Source organism: Miniopterus schreibersii (assembly GCF_964146895.1).
Source record: "Miniopterus schreibersii genome assembly, chromosome: 4".
In the NCBI taxonomy this organism is placed as follows: Eukaryota; Metazoa; Chordata; class Mammalia; order Chiroptera; family Miniopteridae; genus Miniopterus; species Miniopterus schreibersii.
In genome coordinates, this window is record NC_138105.1 from 59,382,804 (window position 1) to 59,399,952 (window position 17,149).

At 34.8% G+C, this 17,149-nt stretch overlaps 1 protein-coding gene across 1 annotated transcript in view; it reads right to left on the bottom strand.

Moving 5' to 3' along the window:
- Window positions 1-2,190: 2,190 nt before the first annotated feature.
- The window catches only part of GLRA3 (glycine receptor alpha 3), a 108,265-nt gene continuing 93,306 nt past the window's right edge, over window positions 2,191-17,149 (bottom strand). Inside the window, exons 9-10 of the mRNA XM_081134730.1 lie at window positions 16,728-16,772; window positions 2,191-3,034 (exon numbers count right to left, since the gene is read on the bottom strand). Coding sequence (XP_080990856.1) covers window positions 2,762-3,034; window positions 16,728-16,772 — 318 coding nt within the window. The 3' untranslated portion in view covers window positions 2,191-2,761. The remainder of the gene's footprint in view (window positions 3,035-16,727; window positions 16,773-17,149) is intronic.

Below are 17,149 nucleotides of genomic sequence, written 5' to 3' on the forward strand. Positions count from 1 at the left end.
ATAAGGTTTCCTAAAAATTCATATACTATGGAACCGCATATTTCAATGGTTGAAATATACAATAATTTTAAAAAGTGAAGTGAACTTCATGTACTATACAAAAATTAGAAACTTTCAAATGTGGCTATTTAAAAATACTTCAGACTATTCATATTAGAACTGCAACTTATGTGTGACTAGTTAGTGCATATACACACATTTTGATTTTCTCAATATTAATAGTTTTCTCCTTGGTTTAATTTGAAATATTAGGGTTTGACACAGGGATTATTGAGGTGCATGCTATCTCAGGATGCGAATTACAATGTCGTTTTCCAGTTTGGAAGGATCTACACATTAGAAGGGACACATTCTTTCAAAAATTTGGATTCAGTCTTATCATTGTTTCCACATGAATGAAGGTTGTCACAGTATTTTCTTAGTGTGGTAAGACAACGATAAGTCTGCAAAGTATAATACTTTCAAAATAGTTCCCTACCATACCAAGACCCCTACTGACAAGTTGTCTCATGGCCAGTATTTTCACATTTCAAGTTTTAGGTTAAAAAAAAAGACATTTTTTAATATTCTCAAATATAAAAACAAGTGATATCCATGAATTTCTTTTGGGCCATAAATTCATTATATCTCTGTTTGCTCCTGACAGAATTCATTTAATTTAAGTAATGATAGAGAACTTTTGAAATAAGATGTGTAAGGTATAGAAAAATGTATTCAACTATTTCAGAGACATATTAAGACAATGCAGTTTATCATTACTTTGAACCACCCCGCTTATCCTCAGAGAATACAAACAACGCATTTTGCTCTAATCTATCTTTAGTACAAGACTAAAGTTCTGTGCTTTTGGTTCATACATACCAAATGAAGTGTATGCTTAACTCTTAGGTGCACAGTCCTCAAAATAACTAAAGTCCATAGCACTAACGTCTTTCAGCTGTGGCATTTACATCAAATGGCAAACATGATGATTTTTTTTTTCTAATAGTGTTTTAAATTTTTATAAAGGAGGGGAATTTGGTCTTTTACTAGCAAAATTGCTGAACATATGTTATTTTTTAAAAAGTTATTTTTAAAAACTACAACTGGATAGACCAAAGTTCAAAAGCATTGAGAAAATTTTAGCTTTAAATGGCAGTTCTTGCTTTTGGTTTGAGATGGTTAGTCAGAAGAGATTACCACCTGGTTCAAGAACTGGCTTATGCTTTCCTCTTAAATCTGAGTTCATCATTTTCTTAATGTTTAATTCTTTCTCTGTTAATTTGGTACACTGAGTTTCCATTTAGTGAATCTGACCAATAATCACATATATCTAAAAAGTATTCTAGGGCTCTTTAAAAATACAACATTTATGATAAAAATGATGCAAAAAAGAGCAAAACTGAAAAGAAACAGAGTCTGGTTCATTTTAACCAAGAACTCTATCACATAGTTGCACTTAATTATACTGCACAAAATGAGTTAATGCCCCATTGTAGTTTAAATAATTCCATGGGGTAGCTGACAAATTTTAAGTAAAAATTTTATTCAAAATTATTCACATCTAGTGAATGACACATATTGAAATCATTGATTGACAAGTATGAAAACAGTCAATCTGCACTTTATAGAAATGACATATTTTTATAATTTAAAATTAAAATCTTCCCTCCTTACATTTGGAGCTAGGAGTTTGAAATCATATAACTTTGATGGGAAAACTTTTATTATTAAAAATATCTTTCATAAATCCAATTTTGTGTTCATTAAAGTCATTTTTATCAAAATGTAAATACTATAATCCCAATGAATTTTAAAGTCTCATTCTAAGTTAAAATATAAAAGTCTTACTGAACTTTGTTCAATTATATCAAAACATTAAACATAATTACATACAGACAATTAAGTAGCTATTAAAAATCTAATGAAACAAGGGTACTGGCTTGAATTTTTCTGTGTTTATCAATAATTAAAAATATGTCGATACATAGCTAAAACACTTATTTAAAAACAATAATGCTGTTTTGAGTATTTTTACCTTCATTCATAGACATATAAAGTTAAGAAAAGTTGATATTTTATAGAATATGATCTCTTAAGCCATTCATTTTAAATTTCCAAAGAGAGAAATTTAATATTCTAAACAATTAAAGTTAGCATCTAAATAATAAAAGTTCTTTATTTTAATCTAATTTGAATTTTTTTGTTATTACATAAGTTGGTCTGATAGTATTTGTACATACAATTTTCTATTACTACTAAACAAGTTTTTCACTGAATTAACTGATTATTTTCCTATTTGTAAGAAAATATTTTAAAGCCTCAAGCTACTAAATTTTTTTTATCTTCAACATTTCTCCTTTTTCTTTTTATAAAGTTTATTGTGCAAATCTTACTTTTGTCAGATTTATTATTATTGAATTAAAAATCAAGGAATCCAAAGTAGTTCTCACATGTACCATTATGTGTATTATATAACACAAACACATTGGCAGTGATACTTCCACTTATGTGATTTACTACGAAAGAGCAGATATATTAATATGAAATAGAATGTCTGTAATATATAAATATATATGTAGTATCCATTAAAAGAATCTTAATTTGCCTCACAACTTTGCATAGCAAATCCTAATAATACCTGCCCCTATGCATTTTAATACAATGGCCTTCATGTGTCACATACACACACACACACACACACACTCACCCACCCCCCCATGGTGAAGACGGTTCCTTTTGAATTGACTGTTTGCACTTGCATGACCCCAGAGACTGTATCTTATTGCTGATGAATATCCTCATGCCTAAGAATTTTGTAGATAACCCAGTAGAAAATATTAAAAATCAAAAAGGCTAACGGGAAGCAGGCTCGGGAGACGGTGTCAATCTTCTTGGCCCGGTCAATAAAGACCTTCCTCATTTCCTCGGCGCTTTTCGGCGGGCCCTGGGCGGGGTGGTTTGGGCCCTTGGGAGTTCCACTGTCTTTTGCTTGCAGACACGGTCCCATTCCATAGGCTGTGAAGCTGAACCGACTTTCCCTTACCTCATCATCCTGCCATAAATAAAACAAGGAAACGTTTTAGTCTGGAAATAGAACATAAATAACAGGCACTTCAGAATCATAGCAAGCTTTATCATGATGAAGTTAGCATTATTATAATGAAAAGGTGCCTTAAGCCCTATAAAGATGAGTTGCTCTTTTCCCTATTCAAGTTTCACCGATTGAATGTATATTACACAGATATGTCCATTAAGGATATGGAATTGGCAAATGATATGTTTTAATGGGAAAACTAACCATTCTGGTGTTGTCTGCATATTGCTAGAATATCTAAATAGGTTGAGCAAGAAAAAACTCTGTTGAGATATTATGTTACATATGCTCATGAGCTAAAATTTCTACAGTAAAGGTAAAAATGGGTAAATATGTGATGTCAGAGGATGAAATACCAGGATCATTGACTGACTTTTTCATGGAGACAAATTTTTAAATGCTTGTTTCCTACAATTTTATGTTACTTTGTTGGAAAATACGGTTTAGCTCAACAACACTGCTTGGTTATTGTTACCCTCACTTAATGCTACTTCCATGTTTTACACTAACCCATTTGGGAGACTATGAGATAGTCATATATTCTGGTTTATATACAATTACTTTTCAAGTGCATTGCTTTAGTTGAAATTATGAATGAAATTTGGCAGAAGTTTATTTCATGTTAAAGAAAATTGTAAGCTATTTTGTCCTAAAAAGTGCTGTTACTTTTCTCTTAAATGTTGCAAATTGAAGAGAATTCTCTATGTATGTACATGAAAAGAAAACCAAAATTCAAAGAAAACATATTAATAAAATTATGATAAATAAAAGCATTTGTGATGGGAAAATATGGTACTTAATACTTTATAATAAAGTTCATTAATGAATAATTTAATTTAATAAATTTATTTAGAATGTAACAGTAGATGGCTGCCAATTAATTGAATTTTTTGCTACAAAAAATTGAAAGTTTAAAAGATATTTTGTAAATTTGTTATACCTCATCTCTTACGGAAGTAATTTTGATGGTAATATGAGATAAAAACAAGTGCTCAAACTCTTGAAAAATTATTTTGGGTTTGTGAAAGTAGAAGCTCAGTGAACAATATGTTACAAAATATAAAAGTAAAAAGTTAAAATGAATTTTAAAAATAAGAAGCTGATCAAAGTTGATGTAATAATGTATACAATAGGTTCCTGGTGAGTTATGAAGTAAGGCAATTCCATCTGAAAGCAAAAATGTAGTTGTTGGAAACTATCTCAACTGTAAGATGTATAAGCAATTGAATTTTGAGGAAACAAGTATGACATAAAAGCTGATGATCCAAATCACATGTAACTACTGTTGTAATCTTGCCAAAAACTGGAAATTGATTTTCCAGTAGTCTTCAAAAAGAATGTTCATTCATACTGGCAATTTTTTTTTTTTTTTAGCTTACATGGAAATTTTAAGGCTAAATTATTGTTTGTTTTGCATTTTTTATATCTTTAAAAAAGTGGATATACTAAGAATTAAACTGTTCTTATGTAAGTGCTGAAATAGTATCCTTACAATTTAGTAAATTAAGGTGGTGTTGCATTCCAGAATGCAATAAAACTTAGGTCACTTGGGTAATATGTACAATTTTGTGTGCAAACCAGCTGGATGCTGAAGTAATAAAATAGCCTTTTAAACCACATCAACCTATGTGTTTAAAAATTCCATCTCAAAATAGGACAAAATATAATTTCTCAATGAGTTTTTATAATGAGGTGTTGACATATTAGTTAAATCAATTGAGAGACTGATTACAAAAATGCTAAGATTTTAAGATTCTAGCTGCTGTGTTTCGTAAAGTAGGATCTAGTGACTATCCTTTTTTCCAGTTTTATTGAGAAATATTGATATTCATCACTTTATAAGTTTAGGATGTACAACCTGATGGTTTTGGCTTACATATATTTGAAATGATTGTAATAGATTTGCTTAACATCTACTGTCTCTTATAGATAAGAAAAGAAAAATAATTCTGCTTGTGATGAAAACTCTTAGGATCCGCTCTCTTAACCACTTCCTTATGCCACACACTAGTGTTAGCTGCAGGCGTCACGTTGTGCTTTACGTGCCTAATGCTTATTTACCCTTTTTAAAAATCTTATCACTGGAAGTCTGTCACTTTAACCACCTTCCTCCATTGACTATCTTTCAAACCCTCTGTTCTGGAGAATTTATTATTTTCAAACCTTTGTAGACCCCCATACCTCAAAATAGAAACAAGATTGGCCGTATTTAGTGAACAGCTTCATGTGCCCGCGTCACTGCCCGGGAGGAAAGGGTTAACGCCAGCCCTGGGCTTCCAGCCTCGCTTCCTTGAAAACAATGGAGTGAAGCTAAATGGGGACGCAGGGCTGGCTTCATGCGCAGCGAAGGAGCCACCTGCCCTGGGCAAGCTGTGCGGGGCCTGCGTGACCAGGCGGTGTACAGGCTTGGCGGGAAGAAAGGCTGCGCTGCTCGGTGGCAAGGTGCCCACGTCCACACGCCTTGACTGTGTCTGTGGCAGCCGCAGCGACGTGTCCATGTGGGTGAGGGGCAGAAGAGGCCACGCTCTTAGTAACTCCCGGGCCTCCGGATTTGAGGAAGATGCTGTGTCCGAAGGGACACATGCTCCTGAGGGAATGACTGAACGTTGTGTTAGGTGAAAGCCCACTGCGCCTGCAGGGTCTGCTTCCCAATCTGACCCCCAGATTTCAGCAGTGGTGACAGAAGCTCTCAGGTCGTTTCAGACCCCAAAGGACGGGAGGGAATTCTGATGAGCATGTGATTCTGATCCACCCGGGTTTGAGGTAGCAAAGCTCTGTGAAAAATAACTGGGGATAAATCTTACTATCAGAATGTGGGTGACATAGTCTGATCCCTTCTTGAGTCGGCAGATAGGGTGATCAGTAAAATAAAGCTGAAAGGAACCAGGGTGATGAAACTGAGGGGAGAATGGCACCAGATACAATGAATTCCTTGTCTCCTATTCATTATCTGTGAAACTGAAACCACTTGGGGGGAAAAGAAACTAGAGCAAGGGAAGCAAGCAGGTTCATGGCCTGAGCTCAAGATGCAGACACGGGTGCAATTGGGACTTAAAAGGACATTGCACTTAACTTTGATGCCACATCTCTGGAAGCCCAGACGAGTGGCCCTCGAAACAAGTAACTCTCATGCAGCCCTGTCCAATATCATTTAAGCCACAGATAGAAGCCATATGTGCAATTTTAAATTTTAGATTTATATTAACTACAGTTTAATCAGTTAAAAGAAACAGGCACAATTACTTTTGGTAATGCATGTTCTTTAATTCAATATGTCCTATATATTCTTTAAACATGTACTGAAAGTAAAAATTAAAGAGATATTTTACATTCTTTATTTCATACTAAGTCTTCGACATCAGTGTATATTTTAAAGTGCCTCAATTCAGGCTCTGTATTTCTAGTGCTCACTAGCCACCTGTGGCTTATAGCTACCATATTGAAGAAGCAATTCTAATATAAAGAAGCTGGGTCTCCATGCTTTCCAGGATCTTTAAGTTAATTGACCTAGGAGCTGATCGATTGTTTTGCATGCTACAGAATGAAAAGCAATGTTTGGTGTGAATGCTAACTCCTAATCTGCTGCAGTGTTGCCATTTGGGAATTATTGGCAGGAGTATAATCAATGACCGTTTTGGAGTGGGTGAAGCCCTGGGTGGTATGAAGCTATCCTGGGGTAGGTAGATGCCTGTTTCACTGCTCTGAAATGGAACGGCCCTTTAAGAGAACAGCAAACCTCAGCTGGCCATCCAATAATAATAATAAAAAAATGAGCCTACCTAACCAGACCCTCTGACCTACATTCTAGTAGATACTGTGATTAGGAGAGCGCCTCGGGCATTGGTTCCCCGTGTGGCTCTCCTTTGGGGAAGGCAGGAGGGTATATATAATTCATGGGGTACATTTGCTTTTGCAGCTGCCGTGCTGGGTTTTACTGATGGAAGAAAAAAATACCTGGGCTATTCAGAAGGTCATGGCCAGAGGTGACTCTATTAGCTCTCTTTAGGTGGCTTTTAAGACACAGAAGAAAATTGACAGGATTCCTAAGAAAGATTTCCTGGCACATTATTGCCGGGTGGGAGGAAGGAAATCTGTTCCAATTCCGGCAGCTGCTTCCCTTAAGGACCCCTGTTAAATCTGCTGCTTTCATCTCAGAAGTTAAATCCAATGATGCTAGTGGGAATGGAAACAAAAGGCACTTACATGGTTGCTGAATTTACTCCATCCAGTAAGGCAGTTGAAACAAAGAACGCTCACTTGAAGGCCAGGATCTCCTTGCCTCATTCTGAATGGGGCTCCAAGGCTACACTATGGTTAAAGTCGAATGTCTGAGGGTGGTGAACACAGCTTTTGGGGATTACAATTACTGGATGCCAGTGCACAATGTACGGCAATGTTGCTGGGAAACAAGAAGGCAATGTGAAGAGCAAAAGGGAAGCTGGTGGGACAGACAAGGAGGCAAAGTGATGCTGTGGTAGGAGGCATCATGGTCATAGTAAAAACTGCAAATAGGAAAATAAGAGACTAAGATATATCCAGTAGGTGGCGTTGCCTTTGGCTAAATATATAATCAGAAAGGACATGACATGTGAAAGAATGATCTTGCCATTTCTGGCTTGAGCCTAATTGTGGGCAGTTGTTCCTTAGCCCAGATGTAATTGGATATTAAAATGAGAGCCCTTGGAATTGCCTAAACCTTCCTCTGTAGTAACTATTCAACAGTACCAGATTCCAGGCAAATAAAGGAAGCTCTCAGCTTTGACTAAGGGAATGGTGGCAGCAGGGGTCCTAATCTCTCATTGGTTTTCTCTAGAACATTCCAGTCTAGCCTATGTAAAACTAAATGTGTCCTAAGGTTGACTTCTTGGGTTTCCTTAAGACATACCCCCCACAGCCTCGCCATGATGGACATGGTTAAAACCATTTAAGTTTCAGAAGGACAAAGGAGGCTGGTATGCTTTGATTAAAGCTTGATTTTAAAAACTTGATTAAAGTTTTCCTCTTAATCTGAATCTTAAAAAAGTCCAACACAGTGTACCATCTTGTGAGGTAGGCCCAACTATAACCTTACTGTCACCCCTTAAGGAAACCCGAATTCTCCAACATATTGCCATAACCTGGTTAAAACAGTTTGGTCCAGATCACTATCAAAAGTAAGCTGGTTAATGGCAAATGATAAGTTTCCCTCTCCAAGGAGAAAGTCAAGGGAGGGTTTGGAAATTGCAGTGGTTGGGAAAACGTGGCTAACCAACCCAGAAAAAAATCCAGGACCTGGTCCCATCAGTCCAGTTTCTGGAAATAACCTGAGCAAACTACCAGAGACAATTCATAAATAATGAAGGGCAAACCTGTTCCTCCTGGATCCCACTATGAGAAAAATAGCTTATAGCACTATTTTAAATCTGACAGATAGGTTTTGGAATTCTGTTGGCCACACTGTATAAAGGGACTAGAAGCAGACTGGATTTGAAAGAGGAACGAGAGCAAATTGTGAGACATTTGAGGCAGGCAATAACCCAAGCTGCTCTCAAAGGCCTTAAAATTCATCCACTGCAGAGGTACCTGCTACCAAAATACACGTGGACTGGAGTTTCTGGAAAAACCTCAACAGAGGATCCCTAAGGTAGCTGCTAGGATTCTAGACTAGAAAACTCTCTGGTGCTGTGAGCAGGTATAATCTATTTAAATGATGGCTACTGACATTCTCTTTTGCTCTGGTAGAAACAGTCCCCCAAACTGAAGGAATCTGAAGGGCATCAGGCAATAGTTAGGCCTAAGGTTTCTACCATGTTATAGGTGATGTCAAAAAAGCATTCCAATCTAAGATCCCTAATAGAATGAAAATGGTATATTCAGAAGTGAGTTAAGGGGAAACCTTGGGCAAGGTTCATTAAAAGGTAGTCTATTTGACAATGAACCAGTGATGTAGCCTCCAGTTGAGCTACCAATCATGAGTGGTCTAAACATCATGATTCTCTTTCCACTGAGGCAAAACAAGCCACCTGTTTCACCAATGGAAACTCCCATGTGGAGGGCCAGGACTCAAGCCGTACCTCGGTGGAATGAATAACTAGTTGAAGAGAGCGTGGCGAGTCTATATATGAGCTGACTTGAGAAGAGTATATGTGGCAGCATCAAAAGAACTGGTTCTTGCTCTCTGAGCAATATCTGGATGTTCAAAGGCTCCCAGGGTGGGAGATATAATTCCTTATAGAAATCCCAGGGTGGAATTAAATGAGGTCACTTATTACCCACTAAGTTGCTAGCTCAGAAGGAGATGAGAGTGCCAAGGCAGATGTCTCGGACTGGCCATGGATGTAGCCACGGTGGTATCCAGCAATGGACAAAACTGTGACATATTCCTCTGTTGCCTGATGAAGCCATCAGTGTGGTGAGAGTTTGTCTTGAATATTAACAGAAGAAAAAATTGCTTGAAAATTGCCTTTGGGTTAAAGCTCCCAATGACAAGCGCTAACACAGCTGGCAGATGGAATACTTAGGGCCTTTGCCCATGGCTCCCGAAAGATTTAATGGATGTTGGCAGAAATAGACAGCTAGTCCATCTCAGGCTTTGTTTACACTGTTTAACAAAAGCCACAGCTGAAAATAATATTAATGGCTGGAACAAGGCATTTTATATCAGTTTGGGCTCCTGAAATAGATCTCATTGGACAAAGAATTGCATTTAAACATGACCAGTATATAAAATGGCCCAAGAACACAATGTAGGAAGGGCATATCATATATATCTCATCAGCCCACAGAGCAGTGGTTTAAATAGAAATTGGAATGAGCAGTTAAAACATTTATTACTAAAGACAGGATGACAAGGACATGACAGTTGGCTAGTTCACTAGATGAGTGGGTGTGAGAGTGGGATGAGTGAGTTTAAGCAGGAATGCCTTTAGAAAGATGTCTGGCTTCTTGTGGTGGAAGCGTGCGGAGCGGGGAGCAGTGCTGTGACACAACTCAGTCTTTCCCACCACATGAGTTTTTCTTTGGTGTTACCTGATGTAATGTTCTGGGTCCACGATCACATCTGCATTTTTTAGCTGTAGGGATCATTGCTGCTTATGACACGACATCTATATCTTTAAACTAGGAAGCCGTTCATGCCCTGTGCAGGTGAGGGAGGAAAAAGTCCTGTGTGCTTAAGTAGCTGCAAGGCCTCCACGTTAAATGAAGATACTTTATTTGCTGTTGCTTTTTTTGCTTTTTATCCTTCTAAAAAGTTAAGTCAATGACGTATGACGTTAAAGCTTATTTCTGTCTTGCAAGTATGATTGTCTCCTTAAGCCTGTAATCAGAGCTATGGTGCTGTACTGAACAAAGCTACTTCACATTTGCAATTGGTTTTAATAGAAAATGACACACTTGAACAATTTAAACTTAACCATCTTTATATAGCATTGGCCTGTCATAAAAACTGGCAACAATTTGTAAAATTACCATCATTCTATGTGCATGCAGTAATGATTGTCTTGGCAAGGCCAGTGTTTCTCGCACTGTGGTCTACATAACACCTGTCTTGGAATCAGTCACTGGGAAGGATTTCTGAGACTCAGTTTTCTAGCTCTCCATTGCAGAGATTCCTACTCATTAGCACTTAGACTGTCCCAGTTATCTGCATTTCCAGCAAGGTGTGCAGGTGATTACAATGCACAGTCAAGTTGTAGAAACAGAAGTTTCCTGGAGGCACAATGCAGCTATCCTAGTCAGTTTAAATTTGTAATGATGCAATATTTTTTGAATTCCTCTAACACTTTCTGATTTACATTTTAAGAGGTAGTTTATGAAAACATACCCTTGTGATGACTTTTGTGTTAGTAGTATTGAACTATTTGTTATGTTTTAATAATTATTGTTTTTAACTAAGGCTGCGTCTTGGTAAGACTATATGTAAGACTATACAACCTGCATCTCTATCCACTTTAAAATTTACTATAAGGCATAGGCATATGTTAGGAAGGAGACTTTGAATAATTATGTTATATAATGTGATTTAATGCATTATTGTTTTCAAAAAGCATCACTTACAAGTTCATCACCAATGGCTTTCCCATTAATTTTGGATTTGAAGAAACAGAAACCTTTAGTTTCAATAAAAACACTTCCCACATTAAAATGTCTTGTTCAAATATTTATTTCCTGGCAATGGTAATAGAAAACAAGATGTTGAGGAACACTTATGTTCTTAAAAAAATAGAAATAAATTAGCTATCTACATTATTAAAATATCTGTGTGCTATAGCAAATAATTTTCAAATACTTTATATAGTCATAAATTTATTAGATGGTCCAAATTTAAAATCTGAGTCAAGATTGATATTCAAAATGAAAATGTTTTATTATAGTTAAGTGATTCTGTGGCTTCATCATTTATTGCCAGGAGTCTGGATAGTCTACTAAGCTCTCAGATTCTTGGTTTCTAGTTCCAAAAAAGAAGATTATAGCATTATCTAGCAGGGTTGTTTTATTTTAGGGTGAGAGAAAATATACAAAACACCTGATAAGGTACTCAAATTGCTGCTATTGTATCATTATAATTGTATTATTATGGAGATTTCATAATTACACAACATAAAATAAAAACGTGAATACCAACTTGAATAATTTTACTATTAGATATTTTAAATCCACAGAAACTACACTAGCACTAAAGTGCTGTGCAAAATAGGCCTACCCAGTGGCTCCCTCTGCAGTGGCTTCCTCTGCAGTGGCCTTGCACTTGTGTTTCACTTAAAAATTAGCCAACAGCAGAAAACTGAAAACAGCACATTTCCCCTCTAGGCCTCACTCTGTTATTGTCACAATAGATGGGGTTTGCTATGTGACTGTTAAGATTCTTTGCAAATCTAATTTCTACAATCAAGGAGTCTTTAGCATTGTCAATATGTTCCATGAAACAGTACAGATATTTTAGGTGTGCCCATTAGATGAGGCATGTGGCATCATCGTATAGCTTCAGAAATAGGATCTCAGCTTTGTTAGACCAGACTTCAATTTGACCCCAGGCAGTCAGAGGATGAGAGAGAGTAAGGACAACTAGGCCTCAAAAAGGTCATGTGACTTTTTTAAAAAAATGACTGGCCTATTTGGTTCCTTTTGAAAGGTTCCACTTAAAGTATTAATTTTAAGCATGGTTGAAACTTTTCTAATAGCTCATCATTAATATTACATTACTATATTAAAAAGTATATTAAATTATTTTGTGACTAATTTCTTTGTTTTGTAAACTCAGTGACAAAATTATCCTATGTTTATGTGTGTTTCCATGTATAGTGATGTTCTTTATTTCCTGTAGCACTCAAATATTTCTTTGAAATAATTCCATTTTCTGGATATATTTTCAGCTTAAGTTTCTAATGAACTGAAGGCCCAAAAAGCAAGGTACTTAACAAACATCTAAAACTTTTGAAACTATATGTTAGCCAATATTTAATGTTTATAAAATTAGGGCACTTTACCTCTCAAAATATAGGTATTAATAAAAATTAAATAGAATAAACTAAAAGTGAGCTCAAGAACATGGCTGATTAAAAAGGTAAAACTGAAGAAATAGTTAATTTATCCATAAGTAAATCTTCTTAATATGCTTCAATCAATTAGAAGGGTAGGCAATGAAGAAGGTAAAAAGTCATTTATTTAGTGCACAGTTCTTTCTACAAGAGGGCCTGTTTTCACTAAATTTTGAAATGTTTCCGTTATTAAGCATAAATACCATATTCTAACTGCTTTTCCTTTTATTTAGAGAATAATTCCAAAGACTGATTCACATAACATGCATATTATAACTAGAAATATTAGAGATAGGTTGAAAATCCAAGTATAAATATAGTCATTCAGTTGAGTTGCTTTATTCACCTCTATCACCTAATATTATACAAATGAGATACAAATTTCCTCTCCTATTCTTAGTCCTCAAAAATAACATCAACAACAACAAAATCTTTTGTGGGTGTGGGAGTGGTAAAGGCATGAGAACTGTCAGTGAATGATAACAAAGCATTAAGCATTTAAGAGTGTTAGGTAATGATTATGTGAATTACTGTGAGATACAGCAGCACTAAATATGTTATTTTTATCCTAATGTTTCTTCCCTAGTGAGTATCTTTAGGGTGTTTTTATACAATGATGATGTTAACTAAATTATCTCAAAGGTTTTATTGTTTAAATAATTTTCTGTAACTTTTAATTCCAAATAGGAAAGTGACTGATGGAGAAAATATGAATTGCTATTAATTTTCAGTTACATGATTTCAAAGTATGTGGATTTTGAAAAAAAATTACTAATAAAATAATGGCTTATTTGGGGGTGTGTCACCATCACTTAGAAAATTCTAAGGTAAGATGAAAAGCATGAATGATTTAAAAAAATTGATTTTCTAAAGTATTAGCCTAAATAAAATATTCAATGTAATGCATCTATATACATTTCTATATTATTTTTAAATGCAAAGGTTAAAAGGATGCAATTATAAGTAAGGTTAAAAATGCTTTATAGTTGCAAGTCAACTGTCAGTATAAAATTCTTTAAAATCTAGCTCCTTGGAAAACCTTGCATTTATTATAGATGATATATGAATTAGTTATGAATTCGCAAAGTTTATGCTTGGCATATTGAATTTAGATTAAAAAATGGTTTGGAGATTGTTGAATGGTAGAATGCCAGCTTAAAGATGAATGTTTTAGATGACATATTATGAAAATTCAATGCATATGTTTTAGGGGATTGATGAGAAATCAATGAAATAATTTTAAATGATCTACATATCTATTTCTAGCATAATATGCTAGATTATTTCAGTGCCAACTCATAATTATGGATGACAGAATATAATACAGTAGACAGCATGTGTAAAAGGCAGTACTGTAAATCTGTTTTAGTTAACTTTGAGAAGGAAGTCCCTACAGTGCCTGTGAAATTAGATTAAATAAAAATTATATTACTTTATTGACTATTATTTTCCTAAATAGGCATTTTAGAGGCACTATAGCTCTAAAAAATAGCTATGTTGAACCTAAACTCTAAATATTTGTTTGCAGAAAATAATTAAATTCTTACAATTTTTGTTTTACTCCAGAGGATGAGATTTCTAACCCTTGTATATCAGAATCATTGAAATAGAATTTGTTTGAAATTATTTGGAAACTACTTGTCTTCAGATATGTATCAAAGAAATTTGTAGGAAGTATTTACCTTATACTCTGGAAAACAGCATAAACTGATCTAGAATGAAAACTGTATTAAATAATTTAGTGTATATGGGTGCCACATTGTTTTCAACTGTGAAGCCTTATCCATCCAACCAAAATAGTGTACATGTACATCTGTATTTTCCCTAAGACTGTAGACCTGACAAAATGTACAAGGCAAAAAAATATCAATTATTTGTTCTTAGAAGGTACCTTGAGTTATTTTTGAAGTAAGACAACATATAAACACATAAGTAAATAAAATAATGATGTTTTAGTACAGATAGTCAAAATACAGTCAATGGTATCTTTAGTTTAAAAAGATAATTATCATATCTAGCAAAATATAAACTTGGTAATTATTTTCAAAATCTAGAACCAATGGCCCATGCTTATTTCACTTGTGTATATAAATAACAGTTAATATATCACAATAAGTAAGAAAATGGAGGTACTAGAATACTGTGCATGCAAGCCATTGCATCGTTACATTACATTGCAATGCAGAAGAAGGCACATGAAATGCATTAAAGCAACCCCGTATCATCCATCTCTCTCAGCAAATCACATACGTTCAGGAATATTTCGGTATGTCTTCATAACCTTCCAGGACTAAGGCAATGACATCGTACACGGGAAAAGCAACTTTCGATCAAAACGCTTCCATGCCATGCGCCCACCCACGCGCACCCAGCAGGGGCGAGGCGGCCGTGACCAGGTGCAGCGCGTGTGCCCCGCGGGCTGCGACAGTGTGCGGTGGGGAAACCTGCCCAGGACGGCGAATGCTATTCCCTCACGGCAGACAGAAGGTTCGCCTGAACCTTCCGGGAGAAAAAAGTAAGGTATCAAAGGTTTCTACAAGGCCTAAGCCAATGCTGAAGCAAGTTAAATCTTTTCTAGGAATAATATTTACACCAGTACAAGGTGCCGTGTTGTGACAAACTTTCCATGATAATATGTTGCATATTCTGTCAAATTAGGGTTCCAAAAAAAATTCAGGTAAACAAGTAGTACTCATGAAAAGAAAGGGGACAGGGTCAACTTTTAGACATATTTTTATTATGTTGATTTAAAGATTTAGATTGATCAGACTGTTTTTAAACATAGGCGTTGTGTTTTTAAAATGACAAAATCGGTCAACCCAGAGAGTTATTAGATTGAGGAAAATAGTCTTTAAAAAGTTAAAATGATTAACCAAATGATTTCACCATGATTATTTTAAAAATAAATGGTATGCATTTAATTTTCAATAAATGTATTTGCAAATCATTTCGTTTTGTTTTTTAAAAATAAGTCAGTATTGACTGTTACTCTGATTTTTCATCAGAGTTCTTTTTGCACTGTTTTGTAAAGCAATATTTATCTTTTCTACTAAAGTTCCTATAAGCATTAACTGTTTAGTTACTGGAAATGTAAATATATACCTCTTCCAAAGAGGCTACCTTATGTGATTATTCAAATTCAATGCAACTAAAAATGTTTCAAATTTACAGTTAAGATAAAGTAAAGGTAACTGGATCATGTAAAACTTTATTTTTAGGGATAAAAAATGAAACAGAAGGGGTTAGCTACGTTGAGAACAAATATGCAATTTTAGTAGGAAAGAGAAAGAGCTGAGTGATTTTATAAGAAAAGTTAAGTGCTTTAAAATAATACCAGGTCTAGATATCTGCTATAAAATTGAGATAACTTTAATATTCATCTAATATTATATCTCTTGTCTATTCATCTAACATCACATCTATTCTTAACTGAGGCATGTGGTAGAATCACCTGTGGAAATTTTTTAAATATACTTTTTCCCAGAAATTTTAGCTTAGTAGACTGGACGATTTGCATATGATTTCCTAAGCTAAATTCTTGACTTTAGTAGGTTTAAATTCAATCACTAAATTCAGACATATGTCCTTGTGATCTCTTTCTAATCAAACATTTCAAAGGATTACACTATCAAAAACAAAATTATTCATTTACTATAAAGAATCTTAACATTCAGAACAGGTCCTAAAGATACACAGGCTGGCCAAAGCTTTTTATTTTTGCCTTATTTTTAGATTTCTACTTTCTGGCAAGAGGGACTGCTTTTAGGACTTTTTGTATAAATAAATTTCCCACTTATTTTGAAACTAATTTTTTCAAATCACTCTTCTACGGAGACTATAAGGTTTATGTAATATTCTGGTTTAATAGATATTAAAATATTTTTTGACTGATCAAATAACTTGGCTAATAAGATGAAGGAGAATATTTAAATATCATTTTACTGAGTGAGGGAAAAAAACAGAGTTGTTAGAAAAAGACAGTATTCTTAGCTGAAGGGAGATAGTACTTGTTTGACTTTATATATGCAAGGGGCTGTTTTTCCCCACCAAACACTGTCTGGGTGCAAAATATGCTCTCTGCTTTTTCACTGATGACCACATTCCTCTACTTAGAATTAAGAAAGTGAATTTACCGTGTCTGAGAAACGGTAAAACTTCTCCAATGCAAAAGCTTCTGTCTGTGGGAAGGTAAAGTAGACCAAGAGGAATTGAGAAACCAAAGAATCAAGGCATACATGATTAAATATAATTGCATGATTGGTTTTAATTGCATATACCATTTTAACAATCATGTATCAATTAATAGATTTTCACATATGCAGAGTATCCACTCCCCAAAGTATGAAATGAACTAAAAAAAACACCCATATATTTTAGCATTTTTTTCTTGCACTAAAACTTAATTACAATATTTGCTCCATGTATATTTCAAATAGTGATTAGAAAATAATAAGATATTACTATTTTTGCATTTCTGCATTTTCCTAGAGTGCCAATCACTAGAAAAATTACTCTTGCTGTCTTTCGTTGAGCTAACGAAGGAGTGTCAAACATT